General features: G+C 40.3%; 1 protein-coding gene across 1 annotated transcript; it reads left to right on the top strand.

Moving 5' to 3' along the window:
• The first annotated feature begins 3,297 nt into the window (after nucleotides 1–3,297).
• On the top strand, nucleotides 3,298–11,143 carry LOC119734175 (DNA-directed RNA polymerase III subunit RPC8-like). Its single transcript, XM_038207524.1, has 6 exons — nucleotides 3,298–3,513; nucleotides 3,945–4,040; nucleotides 4,386–4,473; nucleotides 5,205–5,268; nucleotides 6,624–6,834; nucleotides 7,961–11,143. Exons 1-6 carry the CDS (start codon nucleotides 3,313–3,315, stop codon nucleotides 8,009–8,011), a joined length of 711 nt encoding a protein of 236 aa, XP_038063452.1. The 5' UTR covers nucleotides 3,298–3,312; the 3' UTR covers nucleotides 8,012–11,143.
• The last annotated feature ends 814 nt before the right edge of the window (nucleotides 11,144–11,957 follow it).

The following is an 11,957-nucleotide window of genomic DNA, read 5'->3' as shown; positions in this document are numbered from 1 at the left end:
CAGAGACCAACTTTTGGGGGGGGGGGCCTAAGTCCTGTATTCTTCTAATGTTTATTTGAGCATTGGATATGTTAAAATGATGTGCGAGTTGGTTTCTTCTTTTTTTCTGTTATTGTCATGCATTTTTGTCCGCACCATAATGTATTATAAAAAGGATTAAAAAGGTGTGGCATGTTCATTTCATTTTTTATTCGTACTATTGTTTTTAATCATTAATGGTTTATTGGAACCAAAACAATAATTCCATTCAAGGCTTGTCCCAATTCTCGAAAGTGTGAAGTCCCTGGGCCTCGATTTCCTTTTTAGACATATGTCAAAGTTTCTTCAGTATGTAAATAAAGAAACCAGCATTTTCTTTGAAAGCAAAATGAGTAACAAACTATCCATGCATTGTGTCCAACAGTGCAGGGAGGAAAAGGCAACTGTAAGTTTAATTTATACCACTGCTTTGGTTTTGCTTCAGTCGTTTTGAAGGGAAACTTTGTTGTAAATGATTGTATAAATGTGCCAACTGTCAGAGAAATAAAAGCTAATATAACAGAAACTTGTATCGATTCCCATAAAATTGTTCTTTCTTTTTTATATTAATATATTTCCGATGTATCACAATTCATAAATGTCATCAGGATGTTGCAAATAGGCTTGGGCTTTAACATTTTATAGGAATTATATTTGCCATGACATAATAGTGTCCTGGAGCCACTGAATAACCGGGAAGGGTTTTGGGAGAACAAGATGGTTACAGGTAGCTGGAGTTACCTCAGCCCTAAATTGTATCATCAATGATAAAATTTAGGGCTGAGGTAACTCCAGCTAGGTTACAATGGTGGTAGTCTGGTAGAACTAGAAAGTAGAAGTGGCATGTGGATATTACTTCTACATTCTTTCCTTTTTAATACTCTTAGCGTTACCATGTACTTGTACACATTAAATACACCGTTGTCTGGAATCGAGCGTGAATGAAAGCATATCTTTGCCAACGGCAACATTTAGTGAGCAGGTGAGGAATTTCAGACACAATCACAAACTTTCAATAGAAGTACTAACTTTGAAAGGGTTAACTTTTAGTTTCTTGATTACCAAAGTAGCTATAGTGAACTTAAAAACAAAAATATGTGTATTTTGGGGATATAAAATTTAATCCAAGCCAATTTAATTTGATCATTTGTGGAAAACAAGAATTATACAAATAACATGAGAATTCTCCGACTGTCAATACCACAAATATGGTTTAAAAAGTAACAAAGTTATCTTCAATTGCTCTTGAAAGTGTACCACAATATTTACTATGAAAAGGATTGAATGAAAAATATATCAAAAGCTATCATTTTGGGAAGATGTTTGGAAGTGGACACAACCTCATACTTTTTGCCCTGTTAAAATACAATACCGCCCTCTGTTGATTTGCAGAAGTTAATATTGCTTGTGGTCATAAACCCAGGCTACCGTAGATGGATTCACACGTGAAAAGTTTCTCCGACTAAAGTAAGCCGTAAGTAAGCAGCTGCTGCGGTACCGACTGCGTGTGCGTGCTGTCAACCGGCACGAATCGGTAAAAATGTTGTATTTTATTTATTTCCTGTGCGTTTAATTTTTTTAATTTGTAATTTTACTGTTGGGGGCTTATTCCAAGTGGTCATGGTGGTCGGTGAACAAAATTAACAAAGCTCATCCACAGGAAAACAACCTCAGCGCACCTGCCTCAACTGCTTAAAAACTTTGAAGTTGTGCGCGCTTTCTTCATGTTCTTCATTCATGTTCCTTTGATTTGCGCAATCTTAAGAATGCGCAAGCGCATTCTTATCATTGTGCAACTGGATCTTTGTGCAATCTTCAAGGGAACTGACACAACTCTAGAATACAGGGCCACTCCACTCTACACATCCATGACATCCGCACCTCCGTATGACTGCCTCCTCTGAGAATTGCGCCCTCTACCGGCGCGTGACTCCACGACTCCAAGGCTCCGCGCCTCCACGGCTTCGCGCCTCCCCTGTAGTCCTAGGATCATTCATATGGATATCCTACCGCTGAGAATTGCGCCCTCTACCAGCGCGCGCCTCCAAGGCTCCGCAGCTCCGAGCCTCCATTAATATGGATATGGATGCTTCGTTCTCAAAAAAATATAGTCCTAGGATCATTCATATGGATATCCCACCGCCGAGAATTGCGCCCTCTACCGGCGCGCGACTCCACGCCTCCACGGCTCCGCGGCTCCGAGCCTCCAGACAGTGCCCCGTCACAAGCGCGCCCTATCTTCCTTGAGAAAACAAGTGCATTCACTGTACTTGGCACTTTTTGCGCGTCTGCATATTATTGTACTTTATGCCCACTGACCCCAGTCTCGATCCAAGGCTCCAAGTAGCTGGAGTTACCCAGCCCTGAGTTTTATCATTGGGTTTTCTATTAGGGCTGGAGCGAATTTTTCTCGTAACTTGTAGTATAGGCAAAGTTTTTTGGAAAATGTTCAATTTTGTCCCCGTTACACACTAATTGCAACTGCAACTCACCCCAAACTTGCCTGGAATAACCATTACACAGGTCCTTGAAGTAAAAAACGATCCACGATGAAGATTCAGCCTACAATTGCAGTGAAAACAGGAGGAATAACCGCTAACTTGACAACCTTGCTGGATTGGCCAGGACCGCAATTGGTTTGTGCACAAAAAAATTGTGTACAATGAATGGCGGTCGATTAACAGGCACAGAGAGCGATCGCTGTCAACTACTCGGTTTTGCCGGCTGCGCTGGCTGTTGGCGCATGACGTCACGCGGAAGCGTAACACCCGATGACTGTTTCATGCACTATTGGTTGCGGTTCCAGTACCAAAGCTGTGATGCGAGTGGTAAACCTTATATTAGTAACTAAGTTAACTAATTGAGCTACCAAAGCACTCGGGTTGGTCGGACAGTTATAACTATTACAGATTCACAATGGTGTTTTTTGCAATGCCATGACGATAGCAGATGAAAATCACGTTATGGCTGCTGTGCTACTAAAAAAAAAACTACTACCACTACCAGTACAAGACTAAAACATAAACACGGTTTTAAAACGTTTTAATACATAATGATTAATGTTTTTCACTGATGACCAATGTCAATGACTAGTTTTATGAACACAAACAACAGTGCACACCAGTTTTCATCGGTTGTTATGTGTTACCATTCAGCACTCCATACTCAAGAACCATTGAATTTCAAGAACATAGGTCTGGGAGCTGGATAAGCCAATGTAAAAACAAATCTGGATGTCCGCGCCCACCTATAATCATACTCTACTTAAAATTTGACATGTGTTATACTAGACCCATGCTTACATTTCAGATTCAACATCACGGCATCAAGTTCAGAACTTCTGCTTTGGATTTCCAAGTGACCGAGCCCAAACTGCCAGTCATCATGTTTGTCTTGGCTGAGATGACAGATACTGTTCGCATTGAACCTTGGCTGTTTAACGTCAAACTCAACAATGCTATCACCGAAGAACTAAACAAGAAGCTTGCAAACAAAGTAAGTAAGAGACTATTGAAGTGTGAAATTATAAAACTTGGCTTTGGTTGCACCTCGGCAACTACTGACCTCAAAACTCCTAAATTGCTCAGTGAGTGGCTAGACTTTGTCACCAGGTTGCTATTTGCGGTTGCCCGACCCAAGCAGCTTGTTAATGTTACAACCTTTACAGTGAAATGAGATATAAACTGTGCTCAGGTAAGGAGAACTAGAACAATCAGTAGTTGAGTGCCACATGCTCAATGGCCATGTCAATATCAACTTAGAATGATGGTACACAATTCACTGAATAGGGGCCTACATCTCTTTTATTCAGACAGAAATGGTAAATAAACTGTTAGAATTAGAAAGTGGTAAATAGTTTCATTCTTTGTATCAGACACACAACTTCATTCTTGTCGATTACTTATTTCCCCCCTTTTTTGTTATAGGTGGTACATAATGTAGGCCTGTGCATTGCCCTTCATGATATTGTCAAGCTGGAAGATTCTCACATCTTCCCAGGTGATGGAGCCTCACATACTAAGGTGAGACTCAAGAACAAGAAGTCCAAGACTCCAAGTGCCAGTGGCAGAACCCAAGACTGTAGTCACAAAATACCTCAAATTTGACTTGACCTAACCTTGACTATGGACAACATGCAAGATAAATAGATGGCACCAGTGTAGCGACCTCACAGAAGCATGTGTACAGTATACAACACAGTGGTACCTGCACAAGGCTCTTGTTACTAGCCTATATCCTAATAAAGTCTTACCAAGAATATTCACGACAGAACTACTCAATTCTCCGAAACAAACTTAGTAATGAAGAAAAGCATTTCAATAAGGGATACTCTCTAAAGCGTATTGATAACTTGTTTTTTGGCATAGGTGCATTTCCGCTACGTAGTGTTCCGCCCCTTCATGGACGAGATTTTCGTGGGAAGAATACGCAGCTGTAGTCGAGAAGGTGTACATGGTAAGTAGCCAGGCTGCAAAATACTTTTGTTCAAGTTTTCAGATGTCGGGCGGAAATTGTCATTGTATTCAAGCAAGAAAAGTCATGTCTGTGTATGGATTCTGTTTAAAAACACGAGACAGTACTGTGTTGCCCACTGTGCTGGACACATTGTGTGTACACATAGTGCATATTTATGTATTAGTACCAATGAGCTAATACGGTTAAAGCTCTCGGCTTTAAGTACACACAATCAAAACGTTCAAAACTAAGTCTCAAGTTCTACCATACAAATCAGTTTGCATCACATTGCGAACCTGTAAACTAAGGCCAAAAAAAAAAAAAACGCCAGTCTCTGGTCAGACCAAAGTTCTGGAATGGATGCTGTTTTTTTTTTCCAAGTTTAGATTGTACAGACAAGGTGGGTACCATTTTGCTTCTGTCCTCATATGCCTTGGTGTCCTCCATCATTTGCCTCAGTGTCCTCCATCATTTGCCTTTGTGCCCTTCCCCATTCCTTGGTGCTCCTTGGTGCGATAATTTGAGGCGGTGCGTCAATAGAGGACGCTGTTGTAGCTACCGCGGAAAATTTGAAGGAAAAAAATATTGAAGCGCATGATCAAAATCAACGCGCACGCTGACCAGAGACCAACTATTTATTTTTTTTTGGCCTAACACTAATCCAAAGTACGAATCATCCGAAACCAATATCAAGAAGAATTGTGAAATATTTTCTCCATTTCTGTTTGCAGTATCACTCGGGTTCTTTGATGACGTCCTGATCCCTCCTGAAGCCCTCCAGCAACCCTCCAAATTGTATCCTTTGAAGATCCATCATGACACAAATTTTGATGTTGTCAGGTAAAACTGACAACTCAACTCATCATCCTTACTATAATTCCAGGAATCTCTGTGTGTCTGTCTGTCTGTCCGTCGATTATCTCCAGAACCAGGCACCGTATGAAGTTGAAAATCGGCGGGTGTATTGCTCGGGAGACCAGAATGTGCAGTGTCAAGTTTGAAGTTGTTTGGATGAGCGGTTCTCGAAAAAGCTGCAAAAAAGCAGTATTTTCTGAGGCAAACGTGCCAGTATTATAGCCTAGACCACCGCACGCTGCCGTCTTTTTCAATTGTTCACGTCATGTTCGAGCTAAAGCACGCGCGCTCAATATGAGGCAACAATGGAAAAAGGATGGGCACACGCATTGTAGGGCTATACCATTGTGCAGTATGGGTGAATAGCACTGCACACCATGTCTCCGTACGTACATGTGCGTGAGTGGCATGCACGGGCACATGCATTTTGTAGCCAACTGAGCAACTCTTACTGTAGGGCGATACCATATTGTCCAGTAGGGTTAATATCAGTGCCAGGGGATGACAACATGTGTGCGTTTAACCTGAGAGTGTGCGTTCAACCTGTGGAAGCACCATTGAATAATGTATGTTGTTTGCACGAGCTGCAGTTCTCAACTGCCCCTTCCGAACAGGTACGTTTTCGACTGACCCTGCACTAGTTAACCGTAATTCCGTCAGGAATCCTTCTTCGATCCTCCACAAATTACCACTATGCATCAAGCGAGGGCTCATTCTGTACACCTTGACATTCAAGGGGTCGTCAAGTTCTTTGGACGTTATGCAGGCTGGACTGTACTACCCCCTTGCATAATTCTCTTTCCTGAATCTATCCTTTGTGAAACAAATGGCACATTCCTTCTAATTATCTAAAAAAAAAACATCTAGTCGAAGTTGGCGTGGTACCGTTTGGCTGTAACTTTTTCTGCTAAATCCTTCAAAACCTGTTTATTTTGAAGGTTTTGTCCTCTGTGCACGAAATGAATGTTGTATGCTTTTACACTTTTAGTTTAAAGAAGTATCAAGTCCAAAGTAAAGTAGCAGTTTGGCTGAAACCTCCTTCTGCAAAATATCTCCAAGTCCTGCAAATTTTTCAAGATCTTGTGGAGATTTCGATAAGAAGTAAACCTGCTATGCAACTGATCCCTTGAAAATTTCAGTAAAAGTCAGAAGACATTGCAGAAGATCAACATGGAAGATGGATTAAGTCAGAGCAACTTCTTTTACGCAAACTTGACCACATACTCAAGTCCCTCGTATTTACTGAAACCTCATCACCTGGAATGTTAAAATTCCTTAACTCCAAGATGTTTCAGTGACGAGACAGAGCAAGTCTGGGTCTGGGAGTACGAGACCGAAGAAGGAACCCATGATCTCTTCATGGACACCAGTGAGGAGATTCGGTTCCGTGTCGTGGACGAGAGCTTCGTGGACACCACGCCAGTCGGACCGTCTGACGTCAGCGAGCCAGGATCTGAGATCATTGAGGATAATGCAAAGAGCAAAAAATCGCCGTACAGTCTCACAGTATGTACATGTTATATTCTGTAATATAATATCAAATACGTATTGATACAACACGTACCTTGGGTTTCAGTTGCAAGCTTTACGCTTTTTACTTCATTGTCAGATTCGGGGAAAGTTGTTCAGAATCCTTCAGCTAATAAGCAATACCATGTACAGCTGTGAATTTTCGAATAATTCAATATTTAATTATTCCCAATTGGACTTATTGAATATTCGATTTCGAAATGCACTGATCAAGTTAAACATGTGCAAGCTTAAATTAGCCACCGAACCGATCAGGTATTGCTTGTCGTCATAAAATTGACAAAGAGCTGAAAAATAATATAAAGAGCAGGTAGCAGAATGGCTGATGTTTGACCAAATTTTTAAAAAAATACTCCTCATGGAAGCTCTCAACTCGTATGTTAAGTGGCATTCAACAGACTTGGCATTTGACAAGCAATAAAGCCACACAACTTATTCACTTAAAATAACAAAGTAGATGTTCTTCATCATCTCCTTGAGATCGCTCACATTTTTCGAATCTTTGAATTGAAAAACTGATATTTGGTTGGTGATCAAATATTCAAATCATCCCTAATACAATGCGACAATAGCAGACAAACTCATCCTGGATATTCATTGAGATGGCTTGTAACATACACTGGTCAGATGGAAGGGGGAGGCCGGTTAGCCCTCCTGCAAGCAAAAAACATCTATGTACTTGGTACTTGGTTGGTTCTTCACCTAAGGACTTCCACAAGGGAGTATAACTAGGAGGCCAGAAACACCAGGGCAAACCCCTTCTCTTAGCGATAAGTGTTACTGGGTTCTTTTACGTGCATTAGGCCTTATACAACACACGGGACCTCCGGCTTAACATCCCATCCGAAGGACGAGGCAATAATGGTTAAGTGCCTTGCTTAAGGGCACAAGTGTCCGGGTCCGGGCTCGAACCCACGCCACTGTTGCCTCTGAAACACCAGAGCATGAGTCCGGTGCTCTTAACCGCTAGGCCATGACACTCCACTATGTGGCAGTCTGTTTGTCTTCGCTCAATATCCATGTGTCTGTCTGCAAACAACATAAATGTTACCAGTTACAATTTGTATTTAATTGTTTGTCCTTTTTTTCCTTCCTCCTAAAGGGTTCAATCAGTGAGCCTGGCTTAGGCCTGCTAACCTGGTGGTCCAGTTAGCAGCAGGAGAAATCCAGAATCTCCAAAAGTAATGGGAGAGCCTAGAGATGCTGCAAGCAGAGCTGGAGGCCAGACTCTAAATGATGAGAGTAACAACTCTGGAGGTAAACTCCAATTTGGACAATGGACTGCTCCGGATTTGGCCATAAGCCCGCCTACCTTAGGTCCATGTACAATTCTCGCAGTGCCGATGACTGAGTTTGGCTGAGCTACTGTGGACACCTGACTAAAGATCATGACCTAATTGATTGATAGGCACGAAGAGTCCATAGACAACAGCAACAACTCTGAAGGTAAACTCCATCTTGGACTGTTCCGGATTTGGCCATAAGCCTACCCACCGTTGGTCTGTATACAATTCTCGCAGTGCTTTTGACTGAGTTTGGCTGAGCTACTGTGGACACCTGACCAAAGATCATGACCTAATTGATTGATAGGCACAAAGGGTCCATAGACAACAGTAACAACTCTAGCGGTCAACTCCATCTTGGACTGTTCCAAATAGGAGGCCATAAGTCTGTCCACCTTTGGTCTGTGTACAATTCTCCCATTGCTTATGACCGAGTCCCGCTGAGCTACCTTGGACACCTGACCAAAGATCATGACCTAATTGATTGATAGGCACGAAGGTTCCATAGACAACAGCGACAACTCTGGAGGTAAACTCCATCTTGGACTGTTCCGAATTTGGCCATAAGCCTACCCACCGTTGGTCTGTGTACAATTCTTGCAGTGCTTATGACTGAGTTTGGCTGAGCTACTGTGGACACCAGACCAAAAGTCGTGACCTAATTGATTGATAGGCACGAAGGGTCCATAGACAACAGCAACAACTCTGGACGTAAACTCCAACTTGTAGGGTAATTTTCCAAAGACCATCAGACCATTACGCCATCCAGGTCTTGTATGGGAGTTAATTGGTTTGCAAAGGGTGGATGTAACAGTCCCCCACCCCCTTGCCATTTCCAATACTGGTGATTTTCTAGTATTGAAAAATTCATTAGCTACTGAAATATAAGAAATGTCAGTCTCGGCGTGTTAATTAAACAACAGCTGACATCTTTGCATAGTGAGCCAATGTATCGGCCGAAAAGGGTGCCCACTAGAAGCAAGGCAAATTTATGGGTGGATGCTAGGGTCGATGCCATTTCCAATACTGGTGATTTTCCAGGGTTTAAAAATTTGTTAACTACTGAACAACGAGAAGGGTTAATCTTTGTGTTACTAGCAACAGCTTATCTCTTTGCAAACAAGCAAATATATCGGCCAGAATCAGTACCCACTAGAGACGAGGCAATATCATCTTGACACCAATCACGAATTGTTTATATTTCCATCTGATTAAAACAATATTGCAGTCAAAGAGTTACAACTAAACGTTTACCAAAAAATACAACGATGAAGGAATGTGATGTTTTTTTATCACTGTCCTCATACACATGTATTAGCATTTTGAAAGCTAAGAATGACGGAGGTGAACAGTGCATTGCAACTTTAAATGCTTACAGGTTTTCAGCCAAAACTCCCAAAAAGTTACAAAAGTAACAGAAAAATATTTTATTTACAGAAATGAATAGTTGAACTTGTGTTTGATAATTTCCGAGCAGTGTGATCACATGTATTCATCTATTGAAATAAAAGCTGATACATGAATCATTGAAGTTCTTTTCGGAATTTGAGTATGTTAAAGTGGTATAGCGCCCTCTAGATGAATAAAACAGCACTTAAAGATGCAGAGTTTCCCGAATCCAGGAAGAAATTGTAGCCATTCATATGACGGAGACTCTAGCACCATTAGGACAGCAGATTAAAACACAAACCAGCTCAGAATTTGATTGATTGAAAACAATTAGATAATTGTTTTCTATAGATAATTTTGTTATTTACATACTCCCCCATAATAAACCTTGTCAGTCCAGCTTAAATGATAGTTTCATCCAGAATTAAATTCATTGAAAAAATGTCCAAAATATTCAGATTTCCCTGTATTATTTTGGCGTAAGGCAAACGACTAAATCACAGCAAGCTTCGAGTCAATGAAGACAATGGACATAGCTTTTATTCAACTCACATATAGCACAGCTTGTGGTTCAAGCTTAAACATTAATTTATTTGGAAATTATAACAAGAGATTTTCGTTGATTTAGTGAAGTCAAGTTAGACAAAAAAACACAAGGCTATGATTTGCTAAAAACATGACTTGTTTTATTCACTCACACATAACACAGTTTGTGGGTCCAGCTTAGACATGAATTTTATTTAGAAATTACAACCACAACGGAACGATTTTCTATGTTATATTTTGACTCAAGGCAGACAACAAAAAACACTGGGGTTAGATTTTTTAATATTGAAAACAGGACTTGATAAATTTTATTCACTCACACATACTACAGCTTGTAAGTCGAGCTTAAACATGAAATTCATTGAGAAATTACAACAGTAAGAATGTCTGTTTCTTAGTTTGGCGCGAGGCAGAAAACAAACCAAACACTAGGCTTTGATTTATTTAAACAGGACGTGAAATTTGTTTTATTTACTCACACATAAACCTGAATTTATTGAAAATTACAACAGTAACATTTTGTGTTTAAGTTTGATGAAAGACAAAACAAAAATAGCACATCAGACTTTCATTTGTCAAAAACAGGACATAATTGTTTATTTACTCACAAAAAAAGCTTGTAGGTCCAGCTGAATCTTGAATTTATTGAGAAATTACAACCACGTGGCGTTAGTAAGAATTTATGTGTTTTAGTTTAGTGCAAGGCCGACCAAAAAACAGCGCACACAACACACGGCAGGCATTTATTCAATAAAAAAAACAGGACGTTGTAAATTTACTTAGAAGTAACATAACTTGTGGGTCCAGCTTAAACATGCAAACCACATGAAAATCACTTTTCGACGTTTAAATTTGGCGCAAGGTAGACATCTAGTGATACAATTTATGTTTCCAAGCGTATTGGTAAGTAATGATCCAGGTGATTTCGCTCAATGAAATGGATTGTAAAATGTATTTCTTTGTAACACAGCAGTTTGTTTAGTAACACAGTTTTGTTTGTTAACGTATTTCTTTTCACTTTTTGTGTTACAAAGATAATAAAATTACTCACAGATGAGTCAATGGTATTCTGCTTATTCTTTCATATTTGTTTGTTTGCCTTTTAAGCAGCATTGATGTCTCGAATTCGAACAGTCATGCATAACACCAACATGCATTATGCATAAACTTTTGAATACCTGCATAACAAAAAAAAGAAACCAAAAAGAAGCTGAGTAATAGGAAAAACAGTTTCCATGGAGTTTATGTATTAAGCATGCATAATTACCAAAGTGAGGCTAACAGGTACATACAGGCAGTGTCCAGGATTTGTAATTAGAGCTTTGACATTGTGACCTACAGGGAACCAGACTATAGCTGTGCTCTTTGTGCTCTTTTTAATAAAAGTTTGGGATGCATGAGTGGTTCAACAGTTGTATACATTCATTGTTAAAGACAATGGAACGAACCATTAGCACCCGCCCATTGCACACCTCTGCAATGCCTTATTGCATGTTCCAGATGCTCGCGTCATATACCAGTACACGCATGCCCGACACAAATGTCGACTGTGATTGGTCAAAACATATTGGGGCGGGGCTTAGTGGGTCGGTCCTTTCGGTATTCTTCATTGGAAGCACAATGCTGTGTATTAGCTGTACAGGAACTAAACTTTGAAACTCATCCATCCTGCAATATTTACGAAATGAATATCTTGCTTCCAGCTCCTTCCTGACAGTAAGTGTCAGTCATGACATAATCCATTACAATCATTCCAGCGCCTGTGGTTTAATTTTAAAAGAAAGTAAATCTCTTGAAATCGACTGGTGAAATAATTTCATGTGAACTATGATGTAACCACGCACACGCATACAGCCAGCTCTGTGGATATTAGGGCACGTT

This window comes from Patiria miniata, unplaced genomic scaffold, assembly GCF_015706575.1.
Source record: "Patiria miniata isolate m_02_andy unplaced genomic scaffold, ASM1570657v1 HiC_scaffold_27, whole genome shotgun sequence".
Lineage (NCBI taxonomy): Eukaryota > Metazoa > Echinodermata > Asteroidea > Valvatida > Asterinidae > Patiria > Patiria miniata.
The sequence above is the reverse complement of the archived record's forward strand: the minus strand, read 5'-3'. Positions and strand labels throughout refer to the sequence as shown.